Below are 22,038 nucleotides of genomic sequence, written 5' to 3'. Positions count from 1 at the left end.
TTAGTGGAAATAAAGTTGAGGAGATAAATCGGGGTCTGTTTGTCATGCATAACAGGTTATGATATCTGGGTTTTAACTTTTAGTGTTATGGATAAAATTATGTCTCCCACAAAGATGTATTGAATTCCAAATGTTCAGTCATATGAATGTGAACTCAACTGTAAATAGGATCTGTGAAGATATTAGTTGAGGCCAAATTGAATCTGGGTGGGCCTTAATCCAATACAACTGGCATCCTAATGAGCAAAGGAAATTTGGAATTGTGGACATAGTGAGATGGAAAGAAAGACGGCCATGTGACAGAGGCAGAGATTGAGTTATGAATTACCAGCAAGTCATTACCAGAACACTACAGACTTCAGAGAAGACATGATCGTGTCGACACCTTGATTTTGGACTTCTAGCCTCCCAAACTGTAAAGCAATAAATTCCTGTTGGTGAAGCCAAAAAATCTCTGGTATTTGTTATAGCAGCCTTGGCAAATTAAGACAAGGAAATTATTATTTTTTTCCTGATTATATTTGCATCACATGTTCATTGTATAAACATTTAAACATTTATAAGCATGTACAAAGTAGAAAGTTAATCACTGTTAATGGTTTGAGTCATAATTTTTAAGCTGGCTTTCTAAGGGTAGATGAATATATTACCAGGCAAAATGGAATTAAACTCTCTTTTCCAACTTTTTTCGTTTAAAAGTATCTCTTGGATATCATTAAAAGACGGTAAAAATGCAGATCCACGTCGTTTTTTAAAACGGCTGTATGGTTGGTAGACTGTCAGCAGTAAAAAGATTCTGGAACCAGACTGTCCAGGGTCTGGCTTTTCCATAAGCTACTTAACCTCTTTGTGCTTCAAATACCTCATCTGTAAATAAGCATATGAACAGTACCTATCACATAGTGGTGTTGTGAGGATGAAATGAGACAACACATGTAAAGGGCTCAGAATAGTGTCTGGCAGATGAAAAGTGCTCAGTAACGTCTTAGCTGTGATCTGTGATTTAATTAACCAACATTCAAAGAATACTTAAAACAAGTAACATAATCAGAATTCTTTTTACAAAGCCTCCCTCTGGCTCCCTGTGGAGAGAATACACAGGGAGAGAAGCAAGGTCCGTGACAGGAAACTGTTGTAATATATACTGAGTTATGGAAGATTGGCTGTTATTGGCAGAAGAAGGAAAGGAAAAATAAACTATTGAGACATATCTGAGACCTAACAGAACTTGACTGCTGATGGCTGAGAGGAAGAGACAATCCAAGCATAGGTTCTTAGATTTTGGCTTACATCTTTGTGTACATGGTGGTGCCATATTCACATACTTGTTCAAATATGGGTCTGGCTCTGTTCTAGGCGCAAGAAATACAGCAGTAATGAGTTCTTGCTCTCGGAGTTTACACTTCAAAAGGTCTATGCATGGGAGACCAACAAATACTAAGTAAACTGCATAACAAATTAAATAAAATAATTTTAAAATAAAAGCTTAAAACTAACAAATAAGCAAAATAATCACTTAAGTAAAAGAATTTAAAAGAATAACAAAAATTTCAACCTGGCCCAGCATTTCTTAATAGAATAGTGGCGTGCAGGCAATAAAACAGTGACTTTAGAACGCTCATGCAACTCTGTATAAGTTTAACAATCTCCCATCATGATGATTAAAGGAGTTCGTGATTCTTTTATGGTGGCAGACAAGTCTCTAGAAAAGATTATTTCATCTGATCGCCCAAACTCCGGAGGCGGCGCGTTAGACGATAAGCTCCATAATACAGCCGAGGAAAAGGCGGCCCAGAAAAGTTCAGCTTTCTCAGGTCACACAACTCCAAGCGCCGGGAAGCGGCCCGAAGGCAGCTCAGGCCCTGCGGAGGGACCTGACCACCTCGCGCCGGGGCTGTGAGACCCTGGGTGGCAGGAGGACCGCGTGTCCCGGGCCTGGCGTCCGGCGGCGGTTGCGACCCGGCGTCGCGAGGCACTTCCGGCGTGTGCCGGGGTGGCCGGATGACGTGGCTGAGTCAGAGGAAGAGGCTGAGGAGGTGCCGGGGGGGCGGGGGAGACTCGGGAGCGGGCGGTGACGGCGGCGGCGGCGGCAGCGCGGTGGAGGAAGCGGCTGGGCCCCGACTCCGTGCGTTTCTACGCGCCCGGTGGATGCGAATCGGTTGCGGCGGCGGCGGCGGCGGCGGCGGCGGAGGAGTCGGTGCGCCGACGCCGGGCCGGTGGGAGCGCGGAGGATGAGGCCGCTGCTGGGTATTCCCGGCGTGGCGGCGGCCGCCGCGCTGTTGCTACTGCTGCTGCCCCGGGCCCGGGCGGATGAGCACGAGCACACGGTGAGAGGCGTCCGCGGCCGGCGCGGCTGTCCCCAGCTCGCTTCCCCGGCCCGCCGACTTGGCAGGCCCTGCGCGGCCTGGAGGGCCCTGCCGCCGGGGCGAGCCCACGGCCGCTTGAGGGCTCCTTCCGGTTGGGCCGGGCGGAGCAGGAACCCAGAGCTCCAGGAGGAGGCATTTCCGTACGCTCCCGGGAAAGGGCCCTTCGCCCCGAATGCCTGGGCCTCTCCTTCCCCCACCTGGATTTAAATGGCGCTGCACCCCTGGTTTTGGGGTTTTGGGACCAGAGAAGGAGCCTGGTGCGGGTCGGGGTACACTTCGTGGCGGGGATGGGGGCCGCAGGCAGGCCAAGCTCCGGCCTGGTGCCCAGCATGAAACAGGGCTGCTCTTCGGCTATAGAGGAAGATGGATGCATCACTATTACCCGTCATACACTAACCAGGAAATATCCACCAATTTTTGGTCTTCCCCGCCTTTTTTTCCCCACCTGTCTAAGCAGGATCAAAACCCTGGCGTGGGTACAGCATTAATAAACTTAGGGTGAAGAGCAGTCTACACGTGTACATGCACGTAACCTACACTCACCCGATCCAAGGCCTTGCTTTAACTTTCTCTCGTCTGGCTTTAGCCTTTAGGTAGAGGCCTCCAGCCCACTGGTCTCTAACTAGGGCAGTTTCTGAGAGTGAAGAGTCTTGACGTTTTCCCGTCTTCCTATAAGGGTTTGGGACAGTCCCTTTTGCACTTGCGTAAAATGGATTGGCAGCTTATTTAATTGGCATTTTCACATCAAAGCATGGATGTTAACGACTCTCCAAGTGACTTTCACTCGATGGTTTTCAGGTAGATGTGAGCCAGGAAAGTCATGTAAATTGAGAGGTGGCTTGGGGAATAATTTTTTTATACCTTTACTCAATTAAAAGATTTTGTTTATTTTCCTTATTGTCTTACAGCGTGAGAGGTTATGTGTGTACAAAATTTGAAAGATTTGGGTTATTCTTCCCTTACAGTAAGCGAGGATATGTAGCAGTGATCCTTATCTCTTTGATGGACCCTTTTTTTGCTAGTCCTGAGTTTGAGGGCTCTCAATTTGGCTAATAAAAACTCTTACCGTTTGACCATTTTACCTTCACTCACAGCCAGAAACTTCTTGTACATAGAGACCTAAATATGGAATGGGTGAAATTTTTTTTTTTTGTGCTGTGCTTCTCACTTTTTAGTGGTTAAATGGTTAAATTTAAAAATATTTCTTATTGCTTCTTCTACCAGGTAACTTGTCTCAAAGTGTTTTGGTCCACCTAGTATAAAGGGACCATCCATAGATTGGGGTCTTTGATTACTTTTTGGTTAATGAAATTGTTACTAATATTTTTATAATTTTTGAACACTTAAGAAAAGTTAACATGTAAAAGTCAGAACTCTCTTTCAATAGTGGTCACATTATACTGACATGCAAACACTAAGGTGTTTATCCTGCTATGATTAGGGTAAACAGTTAGAAATTAAAATTTCTTAGGTTGTAGATGTGTAAAGGCCTTAGAATAATTTCATATTTTAAGTGCAAATGCCAATTTCCATGACATTGTATTGCCAGGGACATATTTATTTTTTATGACAGTACTGAAATTGAGTATAAAGTATTTGATAATATATAAAAGGTTTTTGTTGACTGCCACAAAAGAGAATGTGGCATATATAAAATGGTTGCTGGGCAGAAAATTTTAGAATCTGTGGCATTTCACTTCTTCAATCTGTCTACAATGAACTGCTCACTTGGTTACACATTATTAAATGTGTAATTTTTTTTTCTTAAAAAGAAAAAAGTTACAGGAAGAATAGCCTTAAAGTATAAGAATATAATGTAAGTGTCATTATTATTATTTTTTTTTTTGCTATTAACCAAAATCTTTTCTTTCAAGTTCCTAGAAATATTTCTTGAATAACAGACAAATAGGCATTAATCTTAGCCATGTAATAGTGCTGGAAGTATAATGGTTAAGTGATTTTTTCCTACCAAGAAGGTAGAAGTAGCCAGTGAAAAGAGAGTAATACTGAAGGTGGAGGTGACAAATTGCCAATGAAAGATTGCCGAGTTTAGAGCACAATGTTAATAAATACACTTGTGGAGTTTATTAAAGAATAGTTTTCAGAAGCTAAAACTCACTGTTTAGATTAATTTTCTGTAACTTTTTAGGTAAAAGTAATAACAAATACACTTAGGCACTGTTCTAAGTGCTTTACATATATTAATACACATATTTTAAACATATATTAATAATCCTGTGAAGTGGGTAACGTTATGCCCTTTTAGAGATGAGTGAACTGGAGCAGGGGTGTTAAGTAACTAGCCCGAGGCCACACAGTCTGTTGGCATGGAGGTGGGATTTGAACCAGGCATTCTTAGTTGATAATCTTCTATACTCTCAGTCTGTATACTTTGTAGTCCTTTATTGTAAAAATAGAACAGTAAAACACTGGTATTAAGTTGAATACTTCACTGTGTTGATAGTATTTTTAAGTGCTTAAAGAAATGTTTGAATAATGTTAGGGAGATGTTGGGTTCTCATTAGGGAGGAATAGATCTGACTTTACAGACATGAATCCTGCCCTTAGTTTGCTCTCTGCTGTTGCCATCGTGCAATTCCTGATTTGAACAAGGGATCCCACATTTTTACTTTGCATTGGGCCCTGCAAATTATATAGGCTGGTCCTGAGAAGGGACCTAATGCAGTTCCATAGCCCTTTCTTTCTCTTACTTAACCTACTGAATTAGGATTCAGTTAACCATTTGACTCGCATGGAATATTTTATGTGCTTATTTATCCAAAGCTCTTTTTTTTCTTTAATATTTTTATTGAGAAGTCTTCCCACATGTACAGTCCATCCACAGTATACAATCAGTGGCTCACAATATTATCACATAGTTGTGTATTCATCACCATGATCATTTTAAAAACATGTTTGCATCACTCCAGAGAAAGAAATAAAAAGAAAAAACTCATACATCCCATACCCTTTACCCCTCCTTCTCATTGACCAGTAGGATTTCAGTCTAATTTTTTTTTTTACCCCTTATCCTGCCCTCCCCCATCATTGATTTAATTTTTGTCCTTATTTTTTTTTACTCATCTGTCCATACCCTGGAAAAAGAGAGCATCAGACACAAGGTTTTCACAATCACACAGTCACCTTGTAAAAGCTGTATAGTTATACAGTCATCTTTAAGAATCAAGACTACCGGAATACAGTTCAACAGTTTCAGGAACTTCCCTTCAGCCACTCCAATACACCATTACCTAAAAAGAGGGGTATCTGTATAATACATAAGAATAACCTTCAGTGTAACCTCTCGACTCTGTTTGAAATCTCTCAGCTTCTGAAGCTTTATTTTGTCTTATTTCCCTCTTTCCCTTTTTGGTCAAGAAAGCCTTCTTAATCCCGTAATGCTGGGCCCTGGCTCATCTAGGGAGTCCTGTTACACAATGCCAGGGAGATTTACACCCTGGGAGTCATGTCCCACGTAGTGAGGTGGAGGGCAGTGAGTTGACCTGCTGAGTTGGTGGAGAGAGAGAGGCCATATCTGAGCAACAAAAGAGGTTCTCTAGGGGTGCTCTTAGGCATAATTAGAAGTAGGTTTATCTTCTCCTTTGTAGGAATAAGTTTCATAGGATCAAACCCCAAGTTCAAGGGCTTAGCCTATTGAATTGATTGACCCCTCTACTTGTGAGAATATCAGACATTTCCCAGATGAGGAAGTTTAATATTTCCATCTTTTTCCCCAGTCCCCCAAGGGGACTTTGCAAATACTTTTTTATTCTCTGCCCAGATTACTCCAGGATATATTGGGGCATCACACTAACCTGTAAAAATCAAAAGATCTAAAACCCTACTCAAGAGTCCATGTTATTCTGATGTTCAAATAAACTGTCCATACAGGTTAAATTAGATAATGTGCTACCCAAAATATAAATTTTGCATGAAATAAACATCTCTCCCTTTGGTCTCACACAGAAGTTGAAATTTTAAAATATGGCTGTTCCGTCCTTTATCTTTCTTCTGATTTACCTTAGTTCTATCCAGATCAACTTTATTCATATCTCTAGTTGAAGTCTCATCACTTCAGCTTTTTTAACAGTGGCATCCAAAGCTCTTTTAATATCCCGGAAGAATGATGTGAAAGAAATGTGCTGCTGATTTCTAAAGTATGTGCACATTTAGAATATTATACAGATGTGGTTGTGTCAGTTTTAGTAAGTTGACTCACATATGGATTGCAGGACATATTGTGTGAAAAAATAGAGAGATCTTCATGAAAGATGGGCTTTTAATAAGTGATTGAAGAGTCATAAGCAGAACTCTTTAAAATGAGTGAAAGGTAGGGTATGGTTTATGCTTATTTGGCTTTCTGAAATAAGAAGCACGTGGGTGCATCTAGAGTTAGATTACCATGTTTCTTAAGACAACAAAGGATTTTTTTAAAAATTTCAAATTGGAAATCATGAAACTTTAGAACAGAAAAGGACTTGAGATCATTTAATTCAATCTTCTTGTTTTCCTAATGGCCCATAGAGGTCCAATTACTGGCCCAAGGCCACAGGAAGAATCTGAAATTTTCTGATCCCTAGTTATTTTCTACCTGTCTTGTACATATACTTTCCACAGTAATAATATGTAAAGAGGTCAGCATGAAAAAATACATGAACATTAAAGCATTTTCTGGTTTGTACTATAGCCTTCAATTTTTAAGGGTTTGGTTTCTTCACAAGATCAGTTTTTTCTTTTTTTTTTTGTCTGCTACATACTCAGGTGTTGTATTTGACATAGTAAGTAGTTTTTAATCAGCATTTGTTGAGTAATTAGGGAGATACTAGGTACAAGAATATGCAGTGTTGGAAGTGTGGGAAGTGTTGGGAGAATAGGAATGAAATCCTACTGCTTGTAGTATAGTGAACAAACCCAGGTCATGCTTATTTAAAATTCGTAGTCTTGGAGATGAATGTTGTGATTTAGAGCCCTTACCTTGGCTAAAATTCTTGTTTCTTTGCAGACTACTGTACCTCTGGTATTGTCAGAACTTCTGATGTTCCAGTACCTGATCTGTGTCTAGGGATAGTTTGTGCTTAGCATCTGCCATAAACTCTTTGTATTGCACCCATTGAGTGATTTCAGAAATGTTTTGTTTGGTTACTTTGGCAAATGGCATCCTTTTGCTTTTGTGTCTCTTAGGAGTATAGGAACTCTTAAAACTTATTTGAAGATTTGTAGAGAAAATAAGCTTTTTAGTATAACTAAATTTTAGTGCTCTAACATAGACCTGGTTTTTAGGAAATGCCAAGATTTGTTGTCCTATTTTCAGCATTACTCTATGGTAGACTAAAAGTTTATTTAGGTACAAAGCTATTTGGAGATAGAGTAGTTATCTCAAGAGATTGTATCCAAAAATAAACTTATTTGTATTAGAACTCTGTTTTTTTGATATATTTTAAATAAATAAAGGACGTTGAAATGATGATTTCTAAAACAGTTTCAGACCTGGGTTTTGCCTATGCAAGTTCTGATTTCTTTATTCAGATTTGACATGAGTATGTCAGTAATATTATTTCTTATAGTGTTCATCCTGAGAAAGATTAATCCATGGGCTATGTCAATGAGGAAAACTTTTGTGCCTACCTGTGCTCCCCTCCACCCCTGCCATGTATAGAACATTTAAATAAGAGAGACCTGACATGGGTGACTTCTTTTTGTCGCTGGGGGGTGGGGGGCGGGGGAGGGGGGCAGGGTACATGGGTGACTTCTTGAGAGCTTTTTAGGAAACTTTTTCCTTTAGGGCAGATTAAAGGCTCAAATGGAAAAATTTTTCAATGTTCTGTATTGTCTACAGTTTTTGTTCCTTTTTTTCATATTTCATTTACTCTTTAGTTAAGGAAGCTGATTAGAGGTTAGCAAAAGTAAAAGTGTAGTCTTAAACTTTTAAAGTCAGTACTGATTAATTATATGATCTTGGGCAAATTATTTAACATCTCTGTAATCTAGCTTTTTTTTTTTTAACGGGGAAAATAATAGAACCTATCTCTTAAGAGTTCTGAAAGAATTAAATGTTCATGTAAAGACCTTAGAACTATGCCTAACACAGGCTACATGCTTATTAAAAGTTAGCTAATGATATTACAAAAGGTGTTGAGATCATGTCAGATTAGGGGTTGGTCAGTGAAGGCTTTATACAGGAGGGAGAATTTGAGCAGTTTGAAAGATAAACTGAGTTTGCCTAAGTGGAGAGAAGGGGTGGTGTTATCGAATCGGGGGAATGGGCTAAGAAATTAAGTGGAGCAGGAAAGGAAGGGAAGACAATGTTTTAAACTATTTTGGCTGGAGTGGACAGTTCAGAGATTGAATTTAAGAGTGGAACTCTTTTGAGAGTTGGAAAATGAAGGGGTTGATAAAGGTGAAGACTGCAGGTAGCCGGAATAGGCCTCTTATTTGGCTGCTTTTCAGAGGAAGCCAAATATGGAAGGATCTATGCTCAGGGAATCCCTGATCCACTACTGGGTTTCCTGGACATTTTTACCCCCTTCTCCTGATTATACTCTGCAACTAAGTGTGAAATGCCTTTCTTAGTGAGCAGCATGGTATCATTGGCCAAATCGGAGTTTTTCCAAAGATATTTACAAAGAGCTTGATATGATTTTCTGAAGTTTTTTGAAAGTGAATTAGAATAGTCTTTTGGCCAAGGCTGGCTAAGTAGTAGATTAGAAAGTAGTAGATTAATAGTAGAAGATCCTAGCCTGGCACTCTGTTCCTATAAAATGGGGCACTTCAGTTTCCTCAGCTCTGCTCAGAGACTTGGTCAGCAGCTTTAGAGAAATGTTACTTCTCCTCACTAAAATGGTATGACATCTACCTTTTGATACTTTCTAATTTGTCTTTTAAAACACAGTTGCTCTGTTGAGAAAGAACTCTTGCTTTGGGGGCACATATTCTAAGTTACAGTCAAGGACTGTGATGAAAAATAAGCAAAATTTTAAGTGTTGCTCTGACTAGGTATTCATTTCATTATATTTGAAATGGTCTGCATAAGGAGCAATATAAAAGAAAAGAGACATTATCATTGCCTTAATATTCACTCCAACTTTCCTGTCTTAATATTTATATTAAATATACGTATATATATATTTCTGCTGACCATTTCATTCCTCTTCCCAGAAGGAATCTTAAACTACAAAATTGTATGGATTTTGTTCATGTATAGTATGTCCCATGTCATCACAGTTCTACCATGCTATTAAATCACAGTGTGCTGGATTTAACACATACAGTGACCCTTATTTTAGTTCTATATTTCAGTTTACATAAAATAAATCAATGTTTTATTTTAACAAGTATTTGTTAAATTTAAACATCATATTTTCTCATCATTTTTTTCTCATCATTAAGCTCAAATTTTAATCTAGTTTTAAAGGAATATGCGTTATTAGGATTTGTAGAAAAAGTGTTTTTGTGCTTATTTTCATGTGTAACATATATAACATTTCTGCAGACTCAAGATTAATGGCAAAATCCTTATTAATAGGCCCCCTTGCTTAAAATTCTGAACTTAACCTGGATATGTTTTGGCACCTCTTTTTTATTTCTCTGGAAGGGTGCTATTGCAGTCAATCAGTGCATATGCTAAGCTTTTTTTTTTTACAGAGTTGCAAACAAGCTTTACATTTCAGCATTTGTTCATTTTTTTCTCATCATATTTATTAAATACTTGTGTAAATTATAGTATTCAGAGAGCGTTCTGTCTAGGCATGAGTGGTGAACCAGTTTCAATTCCTGCACAAGCTATGGTCGACTGATAGTGGGTGGTTTAGAGCTCAGGTTTGAGGATTCTGAGGTTGTATCTAGGTTTAGCAGAAAGAGGAGTACCTTGATTGATTAGTGCTGTGTGATCATGTGCACTGAGTGGAAAAGTGGTAGCATTCATGTTTGTTATCCCAAGGAATAAAATGAATAGTTAGGAGTGAGGATGTGTGGATACATCAACATTCAAACCTTTGATTCATTCCTTAATACATAAAGATTATTTATAAAACAGTTTCTCTAATTATTTACCTATCTGACTCCATTATGGATTGTGAACTTCTTGAAGGAAAGGAAAGTATTTTATTTATCTTTATAGCTTTAATAACTAACAGTATGCTTAGTGCATGTCTCTTATATGTATTTAAAAAGTGAGATAGTTTGTTATTTCCTTGATGACCTGCTTAATCTCCTGTATGAACAGTGGGACATTTATTATGCTTGAAAATGAGGTGACTAGAACTTAGGGTGGTGATGATGTGAATCAAAAGGAAGAAGCAGATTCTTTGAATAAGATAGATGAGCCAGTGTTTAGTTTTCTGGAATGCAGAGGGGATTTAGAATTTATGTCCCCATGTTTCAAGGAATTGTAATACCATTAGAAAAAGAAAGAAGGAGGACAAGGAATAACTATGGGTGAGATTAGTTTGATTTTGGAGATGTTGGATTTCAATTGAAAATATTTGTTAGTTGAAAATGGAGAACTGGAGATAAAGATTTATTTGGTAGTTGGGCAATCTGGATAGTTTCTTCTTATATGCCCCATAGCACCCTATCTTATTAAAATTGCTGGTGCAAAACCCATCCTTCCTTTTAGATTTAAGCTCCAGCAGAGAATATGACTATCTCAGTTACATACCATGTTGTTGGCACGTGGTAGGTATTCAGTAAATAGTTGTTCAGTGTATTAATTTATTTTTGTATTATTAGTTGATTTAAATGCATCATTTGTAGTCTTTGATTTATTGCTAATTAGGGTAACTATTTTTTAATTACCCAGGTAATTGCTTTTGTAGAATCATTGGAATTTTAGACTCAAAGAGATCTTTGAGCTTTGAGATGTGATATCACCTACCTAAAGTCATTGACTAGGCTTGGGATTTAGTTATGTAGTGTTCACAGATATATAGAACTATAATTATTTATTCAAAGAATTATGTGTACTAGAGATACATGTCTTTCAGGCTGATAAATGGGAAAGATGGGATGTTGACTTGAGCAGGCTGTGGAGGATTCATAGTATGCCTTTCTCTTCTCTTGTTTAGTCATTTCTCTCTTGTCTAGTGCTTTGACCATGGCTGTGCAAAACACTAGAAAAGAGATGAACTGTTATCATTTTTTTGCTTGTTGACAGTACTGATTTTTGGGGGTTTCTAATGACTACCATGAGGTTCAGAATAATCTAATGATTTTGTTTCCTCCTTTCTTGTTTGTATTAGAAGGGTGAATTGTGCTGGTTCTAGATTTACCCATATTTCAGAGTATAAGTATTAATTATCAACACTGTATGAGACAGTGTTTAAATACCATCTTCTACAAAACAGAGTTTGGGGAAGGTGGCTCTGCCTGAGACCACAGTCGGAGGATATAATTTAGAAATGAGTTTCATTTCTAGGGTATGGATGTGATCATCAATTTAAAGTAAGCTTGCAGTATTTTATTTTAAAGTTTCCTGAACAGAGATGGTAAAACCCTTTTGTTTAGAACAAATAACAAAATATTCCCTTAATTTGAATGTTTCTTTTAAATATATTCTTATTTGCTTTTTTAATTGTAGTATCAAGATAAAGAGGAAGTTGTTTTATGGATGAATACTGTTGGGCCCTACCATAATCGCCAAGAGACATATAAGTACTTTTCACTTCCATTCTGTGTTGGTTCTAAAAAAAGTATTAGTCATTACCATGAAACTCTGGGAGAAGCACTTCAAGGAGTTGAATTGGAATTTAGTGGTCTGGACATTAAATTCAAAGGTAAGTGAACTTTAATAGTCTTTGTAATACAAATTAGACTCTAGGCCAGGGTTTCTCAACCTCGGCACTATTTACATTTGGGACTGGATAATTATTTATTGCAGAGGGCTATGATGAACATTTTGGAATGTTTAGCAGCATCCCTAGCCTCTACTCACTACACACCAGTAGCACTCCCCCACAGTTGTGACAACCAAAATGTTTCCAGACATTGCTGATCATCCTCCATTGAGAACCATGCTCTAAAAAATGTTTTAATCTGAGTTGTGTATTGTATTTACAGAAATATATTAGTAACTAATAAAGATTTGAGTATTTGTAAGATAAAAATAATTGTTAATAAAATTATGTTTCTCTAACATATTTCTTTCTGGAAAGTATTTTCTAGTAAGCCCTCTAATATTGGTATATATATATATATATGGTGCAATAAGACCCTCATAAATTAAATGGTGGTGCAGGACTGTTTGTAGGGTAGGAATACTTTAAAAATTTTGTGTAGACCTTCAGATTCAAACTTATATTATTGACTCAGCATGTGTTTAGCGATGTGGTATTAATTTACCCTCTCAAAACTTATAGCATAGAGTGGTTTGAAATTTTAAGTCGACGTCTTGTTAAACTTGGGTAGAGATTGTGTTTATCTGTTTCTTATGCAGGTTTCTATTTTATCAGGCCCTTTCAGTATATTTATACTTTTTCCTTTCCTCTGAGGTTTGTCAGAGAGTGTAATATGTTCCTGTGTAGGTATTTTTAAGCCAGTGAGCAGAACCTTGAGTTATTGAATTTCTACAAGATCTTTGATTAGGTGTCTTGATTTTGTATAGAACACGGATCTTGTAATCAGGAACTTTGAATTTTAATCCCATTTCTTTTACTGTATTGCTTTTAGTAAAGTCATTTCCTCCAATCTTGACTTCATTGTCTCCACAAGTAAAATGAATAGTAACTGACTTCTGGTATTTTTAGTACTTGGGGAGGGTGATGTGAAATGACATATTTAAAAGATAATGTCACTTTAATTTTATTTTGGCTAAATTTTATTCTTCCTTTTAGAAACGTTTTTTTGTTATTGTTGAAAAGAGGTCTGTGTGTATTTGTATATAGTTGTGTCTTTTATTCTTTTTATAATATTCTTTGAGGTTTAATTATAAAATTAACTCGTAAATTTAAACCACAGTAATATGGTTTATAATTTTATATCATTGTAAATATACTCTGAGGTTCTTGTTTTAATTTAATTTGGTGATTTAAATATTGAATCACAAGGAGAAAACTTAGACTAGGATATGTGATTTTTGAGAACCTTAGTGCTACATTTATTCTCATAATTTCCCATTTTTCATATTTGGTACACATTTCCAGTTTATTAAGGAGGAATCAGAAAGAGAGAAATCTTACTTTGCTCATATGGACAGATTTTATCAATTTTTAAAATCTTCATCATCATTTACTAAGAAGATACTTTTTCAGCTCTTTTAACATTTCTCCTTCATCCGTTCCTTGAGATTGAGTTAGAAAGATTATGTAAATAGAGGGAGATAGTTTTCATGGGATATAAAGGCTGGCTTTATTTTCTTTTCAGACTGAGTACTTTTAGAGTAAAGGAAGAAGAGCTGGCCACCTGTTACTTCCGTTAAGAGTTGGCAATTCTTTAGGGACTTGTTAATTTACACCTCTAACACAAATGTAGCTAAAGGAACAACTAAATTAAGTAGTCCAGATAAAATAGTAAATGCCAATTTCATTTCACTTTTACTCTCTTCTATAGTTCTTTGTTGTTCTGTTCAAAGATGATGCTGATCATGCTTTGACAGTGTTTTAGGAGGCTTCCTGGTTTTCATAGTTTCATAGGATGCATCACAGAGATTTTCTTACCCGATTCCCCTCATCAAGGCCTAGAGATGAAATGATTTACCCAAAGTATATCACAGCATAGTAATAGTATAATAGGAACTAAAACATTCTGACTTAGTGTGAACTGTAGAAATATAGAAAAGGTTATATTGTTAATCTTTTATCCCTTAAATATTTAATCTCAAATTTTCTACTAAAAGTATATTCAAATAAGAAAATAAAATTTTACAAATATTGTGAAACCAGAAAAAACTGTGTATATATACATATACACGTACATGTGCATATGCACATGCACACACAATACACAGCTTTTTAACTTTATAGATTTTTTCCAACTAAATGGACTGGTATTGTTTTGTAAAGTGAGGCTCAGTAAATATTAAATTAAGTCTAAATTAAGTAGGCTATTTTAAATAACTAAATGATAGTCTAAAGCTCTCATTTAAGATTTTATGCACAGATTTCTTTTTTTCTTCCAAATTATCATATATACTAGCAGTAGGCAAAATGGTAAATTGACATTGTTTAGAGGAAATAATTAGAAAGGGACAGAAGAGCAGACTTAAATTAGGCACTTTGAACCAGACCTAAATTCATTAGCCCGTAATTTTAAATGGTGCCTTTTCTTTTCTTTTTTGCGGCGAGGGGTGGGGTCGGGGGTGGCGTCAGGCACCAGGAAGGTGCCTTTTTGAACCTCGTTGTTGTAGAGTGTAAAGAACACGTGCTTTAGGCTGATATACTTTGAATTCTTAAAACAGCTCTGGGAAGGAATATTACACCTCTGTTTTATGCTTCATGGAGTTGGGGTTCAGAGGTTAAATGAATTGCTTTTGTTCATATAGATAATAAAGTGATAGAGCCTAGGCTGAAACTCAGATTTCCTACTCATTTCTCTATAAATTTGTCTATAGTGAGTTCGTGGGAGATGTTGCCAAGTACTGCTGAATTTATTGTAGAGGGTTTCTGATTCTCCAATTTGATAATGTTATCAAAAGAGAAAGTACACAGAGCATGGCATGATGTATTCTTAGTGAAATCATGCATAATTATCACATTATTTTCTCAGTGTTTTCACTGCCTATTCAATTATTAGCTTGGAGTTTTGTTGGATTTGATGACAAACTCATTAGTGCATTGCATAGTTTCCAGTGTTTCTTTTTTTTTTCTTTTGCATCGGCAGGCACCGGAAATCGAACCCGGGTCTCCAGCACGGCAGGCAAGAACTCTGCCTGTTGAGCCATTGTGGCCCGCCCCAGTTTCCAGTCTTTCTGTTTGAAAGATCAGTATTAACATTTGCCAATTTTACAACTTAGCTTTTATTCCCACTCCCCCCCCCCCCACATATTATAGTGGTATGGTTTTAATTGCATCTTCTTCAGGATTCATGGTATGTGTTTCATCTGAGAAAGGGATACCCTGTTATACTTTTAAGGCAGTGATTTATGTTGATTGGTTTTTCGATTCCTCCCCTCCCACCCCCCCACCCCCCATTATGTTGAATGCTGAGTAATGATATGGCATATTCAGGCATGTTGCTCCCATTTGACAGAGGAGTCCTGTGTTAGTTGGGCAACCAGGTTCTTCAGTTATTTGTTATGCTTGTATTTTGCTTACATGCCTGGAAAAGAAACTTCGTTTAAGTATGACCATCCAGGACCCTTTTTACAGCTTGCCATACTGATAGATTTTCTCTTTTACCACAGCATTTCTAGGTTTCACATCACTGAAGGACCCTCTTCAAGACCTCTTTATCAATCCTCTGAAATTCTCTGCTCAAACATTTCATTTGTTTATATTGGTATTTTGTCCTATACATACTTCCCCCACCCAGTTCACCCGCAGGTGCAAGCATGCGCACCTACTCTGATATACTTAGTGATTTCCGCTGCTAAATAAATGGAAAATCATGCTACTAACATCTTTTTTAAGTTTGATTTTTTTTTTTTTTTACTTGTTTGTTTAGTTCCTGCTCTTAGAGCACTGAAGCAGGCATGGCTGAAGGTAAAAGAATGTAGTTACTTATATACATAACTCAAGATATGATAGTCTTTTTGAGAAACTGGTACAAGGTTAAAAAAAAAAAAAAGGTAGTATGGGTCTGTGTGCCACCGTAAGGGAGGTGTAGGCAGAAAGCCAAGGGACTTCAGAGAAAGGGGCAGGCTGTGAGGATGTGAGGAAGATGGGGAATCAGGGTTGTCTCTGTGGAGGAGAGAGTCCTAGGTGGAGGGATGGGAAAGATTTTAAGATGGACATTTTATAGAGATAGTAGCATGAGTAAAAAAAAGTTCAGAGGCCAAGAGAGTGCAAAGTGTGGGAACTTCAGACAGTTGAGTTTGGCCAGAGCTTAAGGTGATGAGAAAGAGAATTATAGGGAACAGCTGGAAAAGAGAATTAAACTAAAGTTTAGGTTCTGAGAAATCTTCACTCGTTTAAAAGATTTATACAGGTAGATATCATATTGTATACCGCAAAACTCCATACTTATAATTACTGCTTTGGTAATGACCATTATCAATGAATGTCTGTTTATAACTTGCTCTAACAGCTAAGGGTTCAGTGACTTTGCAGAAGTAGCTGTCAGGTCACCTGCAGCCATTTGTTGCCCTGCAAGCCTGGACCTTTCTTTGATTTTCCTCTTGGTAGCTGCAGTTGCCTGCTGCCTTCTGTTCATTAACAGATTCCATGGAGTTCCATAAGAGAACCTGTTGCTGCCTGTTCTCCAAACCCCTTTGTATATAATTATATTTAAATTAAATATAATTATATAATTTATATTATATAAAATGAGATTGTTATATAATCTCTTGAAACAGATTATATAACAATCTCATTTCCTAACCTTCCCTTCCTTTTCTTTTTCTTGCTCAGTTCAGCTTTGGTTTTTACCACTCTAAAAATCCTCTATTCCTTGCTGCCTGGAAGAGCCTGGGTAGAAAGAAAACTCTCTGTGGGAGCCGCTGTTGTTGGAGACAAATTTTCTCCTGCTTTGTGTGTGTATATGTATGTGTGTGTGTGAATTTCCTTTTCCTTCTTCCATGGAATTTCAGAGTTTCCTGTCTTCATCTTGGACATGGATCTTGTAATCAGAAACTTTGGGGTTGTATCTTTGGGCTACCCACTCTGGGCTGAGCTATAATAAGAGCTGTAATAATAACATGGGGAGACATGTTACTGGTATCTTGAGTTAGAACTCAAATTGCTGTTTCTCATAGAAATCATATATACATAGGAAGCCATCAAAATCAGCTACAATTTATATTGAAGAAGCTTTAACCAGTAATCTAATAAGTTTGACATTTGTTTCTTTAGGATTTTGCATTATAAGTTCTAAATATCATTCTAGTATGGGATAACTTAAAAACAAATAACCATGCTTATTATTATTTTTTTTTAAGATTGCCAAAGTAATGTACCAAAAACATTTTAAACCTTTTGATGGACAGAGTGTTTTTAGATTTTTTTTCATTTTAATCAGGATTTAACGATCATAAGAACTTTTTTTATTGTATAGTATAGCATATATACAAAGCAAAGAAATAAAAAAGCAGTGGTTTTCAAAGCACTCTTCAACAAGTAGTTATAGGACAGGTTCCAGAGTTTGTCATGGGCTACCATATGATCCTTTCATATTTTTCCTTCTAGCTGCTCCAGAATAATATAGAAGGCTAGAGGGCTTAAATTTTTTTTATCATTACAGTTGACTTTTTTTTCCTTCTTTTTTTTTGTGAAAAATAACATATATACAAAAAAAATCTATAAATTTCAAAGCACAGTACCACAATTAGTTGTAGAACATATTTCAGAGTTTGACATGGGTTACAATTTCACAATTTTAGGTTTTTATTTCTAACTCCTCAAAAATACTGGAGACTAAAAGAGATAATCAATTTAATGATTCAGCATTCATATTCATTTGTTAAATCCTATCTTTTCTGTATAATTCCACCATCACCTCTGATGTTTCTGTCCCTCTCTTTAGGGGTGTTTGGGCTATGGCGATTCTAAATTTTTCATATTAGAAGGGTCCATCACTAGTATGCGGTAAGGAGATGGAACTATCTGATGTTCTGGAGAGGCTGGGCTAGGTTTCAAGACTTATTAGACCAGGGACCTACCTGGAGGTTGTAGGTTTCTGAAAAGTTACTCTAGTGCATGGAACTCTTGTGGAATCTTATATGTTGTCCTATCTTTAGGATTGGCTGAATGGTCCTGGTTGGGGGTTGGCAGGTTATGATAGGTAGCAAGGTCTAACTGAAGCTTGCATAAGAGCAACCTCCAGAGTAGCCTCTTGACAGTATTTGAACTCTCTCAGCCACTGATACTTTATTAATTATACTTCTTTTCCCCCTTTTGGCCAGGATGAAATTGTTGATTCCACGGTACCAGGTTTGGATTTATCCCTGGGAGTCATTTTCCACATCGCCAGAGAGACTTTCACCCCTGGATATCATGTCCCACGTAGTGGAGAGGGCAATGATTTCACTTGCAGAGTTGGGCTTAGAGAGACTGAGGCCACATCTGAGCAACAAAAGAGGTTTTCTAGAAGCAACTCTTAGGCATGCCTATAGGTTATCTAAGCTTCTATGCTACCTACATAAGCTTCATAAGAGTAAGCCTCCTGATCGAGGGCATGGCCTATTCTTTTTTTTTTTTAATTAGAGAAGTTGCTGGTTTACAGAAAAATCATGCAGAAAGTACAAAGTTCCCATATATCCTCTTCACACACACACACAGCCCTCCCTATTATAAACATTTTGGGTTAGTGTGGTACTTTGCTACAATTGATGAAGCAATATTTTTATAATTAATTGTAGCATAGTATACATTAGGGTTCAGTTTGTGATGTACATGCCTGTTTTTTTTTTTATATGTCAGTTTATTGAGATATATTCACACAGCACAGAAACCATCCAAATTATACAATTACTGGTTCACAGTATCATCACGCAGTTGGGCATACAGCTTGTGATCAAATTTAGAATATTTTCATTACTCCAGAAAAGAAATAAAAAGAAAAAAGAAAACCCTAATCCTTCCATATTCCTTATCCCCCATAGTATTGATTATTTGGTGTAGTGCATTTATTACTGTTGATGAAAGAGTATTAAAATATTACTGTTAACTATAGCCCATAGTTCGCAATAGGTACATTTTTTTCTGTGTATCTCTCTATTATTAACTCCATACAGTAGTGTCATACATCTGTTCTAGTTCATGGAAGAACTTTTTCATATTTGTATAGTTAATCACGGACATTGTCCACCACCACAAGATTGTGTTATACATTCAAATGTTTTAACCTCCAGCTTTCCTTCTGATAACATTCACGACACTAACTTTCCCCTTTCCACTACACTCAAACCATTTAGCAATGTTTATTTTCACAATAACCTGCTACCATCACCTCTGTCCATTTCCAAATGTTTTAGTTCACCCTAGTTAAACATTCTGCACATACTAAGCAACCATGCCCCAGTCTTTAGCCTCATTCTATATCCTGATAATCTATGTTCTATAGTTTATGTCTATGAATTTACATATTATAATTAATTCACATTAGTGAGATTATACAATGTTTGTCCTTTTGTGTCTGACTTATTTCACTTAACGTAATGTCCTTACAGGTTCATCCATGTTGTTGCATGCTTCAGGACTTCGTTCCTTTTCACTGCTAAATAATATTATTATATAGATACCATATTTTGTTTATTCACTCATCTTTTAATGGACGCTTGGGTTGTTCCCATCTTTTGGCAAGTGCGAATAAGGCTGCTATGAACATTGGTGTGCAAATGCCTTGTTCGCATCCCTGATTTCAGAACTTCCAGGTTTATCCTGAGTAGTGGTATTGCTGGGGTGTAAGACAACTCTATACTTAGATTCCTTAGGAATTGCCAAACTGTTTTTCACAGCAGCTGTACCATTTTACATTCCTAGTAGCTGTGAATAAGTGTTCCAGTTTCTCTACATCCTCTCCGACACTTGTAGTTGCCTGTTTGTTTAATAGCGGCCATTCTATTTGAATTGCATTTGCCTAATAACTATTGAAACTGAGCATCTTTTCTTGTTTCTCTTAGCCATCTGTGTTTCCTTTTTGGAGAAATGTCTGTTCACGTCCTTTGCTCATTTTTAAATTGGGTTGTCTTTTTTTATTGTTGAGTTGTAGGATTTCTTCATATATACTGATTGTCAAACCATTACTAGATACCTGGTTTCCAAATATTTTCTCCCATTGAGTAAGGTTGCGTTTTCACCCTTTTGACAAAGTCCTTTGAAGCACTGAAGTATTCGATTTTAAGACATTCCCATTTATCTGTTTTTTTCTTTTGTTGCTTGTGCTTTGGTGTAAAGTCTAAGAAACTGCCACCTATCACTTAGTTTTCCTACATCCATCTAGGAATTCTGTGGTATTGGTTCTTATATTTAGGTCTGTAATCCTTTTTGAGTTAATTTTTGAATAGGGTGTGAGATAAGGACCCATTTTCATTCCTTTGGTTAAAGAAAAATAGCTCTCCCAACACCATTTATTGAATCAACTGTTCTGTCCCAGTTGAGTGGGCTTGGGAGCCTTATCAAAAAATCAGTTGATGATAGATCTAACGGTTCTGTTTTTAAACTTTTCATCCAGATAACATATATACAACTCCAGAATTCCCATTTTATCCACTTTCAAGTATACAATTAAGGGGCATAAGCACATTTTTGAAAAACTAGGTTTATAAGTTGGAGACAGTCTGAATAGTGTCATGCTAGCAATATTTTTAATGCAATCAAGAGTGGAAATGCCTGATCTGTAGGGAACTTTAGGGTAGTTTATAAATAATGACCTGCTAAATAGAGGTTGCCTTTTCAGCTTCCTAATTATGAAGAATTATGGGGTTCCTCATAGAATCTGTGGTCTATATCAACTTACATTTCCAAGAATGTTAAAATGAATGTTTACCTCAGAGATCTTACAATTAAATATTATCACTATTTAAGATCACATTTTTGAGCTTTTGTATATAGTAAATGAAGGTTTTCTTATGTATTCTAAGTTTTTTTTATTTTGCTTTTTTGAATCAGTTTTATACATTTTAAACTTACTTTGTAAATTTTCTTTTATAATAAGGGAAGACATAAGGGAAGATTTCTTCACTTAGTAAAGTAATCCTTGAAAATAAACATGATCAAAGTTATTACGAAAAGTCTTAAGCATACACAAAAGATGAAAATATACTGAACTCCTATATATTACCCGGATTCAAGTATTGTGAATAGAAAATTATACTTCAGGAAAAGTTGACTTTTCTCTTGTATTATTTTTCCCATAAATATGTTACAAACCAGTGGGCTAATTGGCAGTTTTTATTTTATGCAGATGATGTGATGCCAGCCACTTACTGTGAAATTGATTTAGATAAAGAAAAGAAAGATGCGTTTGTGTATGCTATCAAAAATCATTACTGGTATCAGATGTACATAGATGACTTACCGATATGGGGTAAGTATTATATTTATAAAGTTTGGGAATATTATGTAATGACTCTGTTAAGGTGATTGGACATTGGATCAGTAAATGTGTTGTCATCATTTTCCACAAAATAATTTTTGTTTTAACTTAAAAAAAAATTTTTTTTAGTTGTAAAATGTAACATATATACAAAGCAAAGAAAGATAAAGCAATAGTTTTCAAAGCACAGTTCAACAAGTAGTCACAGATTTTTCTTCTAGCTGGAGGCTAGAAGGAATATTGAGACAGCCATACTTGTTTGTTGAATCCCATTTTCTCTGTTATACCTCCTCCTCCTCCTTTAATCCTCCCAATCTATAATCTTTGGGCAGTGCTCATTTTGACTTTTTCATGTCAAGTAGGGGTGTCCATGCTAAAGAATAGGAGGATGAAATTAATTGATTATCTTGGAGAGGCTGGTTCTTCTGAGCTTCAGGATTGATCTGACCTCAGAACCCTCTGGGAATTGTGTGTTCTAGGAAGGTAAACCCAGTGCTTGAAACCTTTATAGAGTCTCAGTTCAAGCCCTAGGTGTTCTTAAGAGTCAATA

General features: G+C 36.7%; 1 protein-coding gene across 1 annotated transcript in view; it reads left to right on the top strand.

Moving 5' to 3' along the window:
- The first annotated feature begins 2,042 nt into the window (after positions 1–2,042).
- The window catches only part of TM9SF3 (transmembrane 9 superfamily member 3), a 78,329-nt gene continuing 58,333 nt past the window's right edge, over positions 2,043–22,038 (top strand). The window contains exons 1-3 of the mRNA XM_077125604.1: positions 2,043–2,327; positions 11,941–12,136; positions 21,357–21,479. Of these exons, the coding sequence (XP_076981719.1) occupies positions 2,232–2,327; positions 11,941–12,136; positions 21,357–21,479 (415 nt within the window). The 5' untranslated portion in view covers positions 2,043–2,231. The remainder of the gene's footprint in view (positions 2,328–11,940; positions 12,137–21,356; positions 21,480–22,038) is intronic.

This window comes from Tamandua tetradactyla, chromosome 13 (genome assembly GCF_023851605.1).
Source record: "Tamandua tetradactyla isolate mTamTet1 chromosome 13, mTamTet1.pri, whole genome shotgun sequence".
In the NCBI taxonomy this organism is placed as follows: Eukaryota; Metazoa; Chordata; class Mammalia; order Pilosa; family Myrmecophagidae; genus Tamandua; species Tamandua tetradactyla.
The sequence above is the reverse complement of the archived record's forward strand: the minus strand, read 5'-3'. Positions and strand labels throughout refer to the sequence as shown.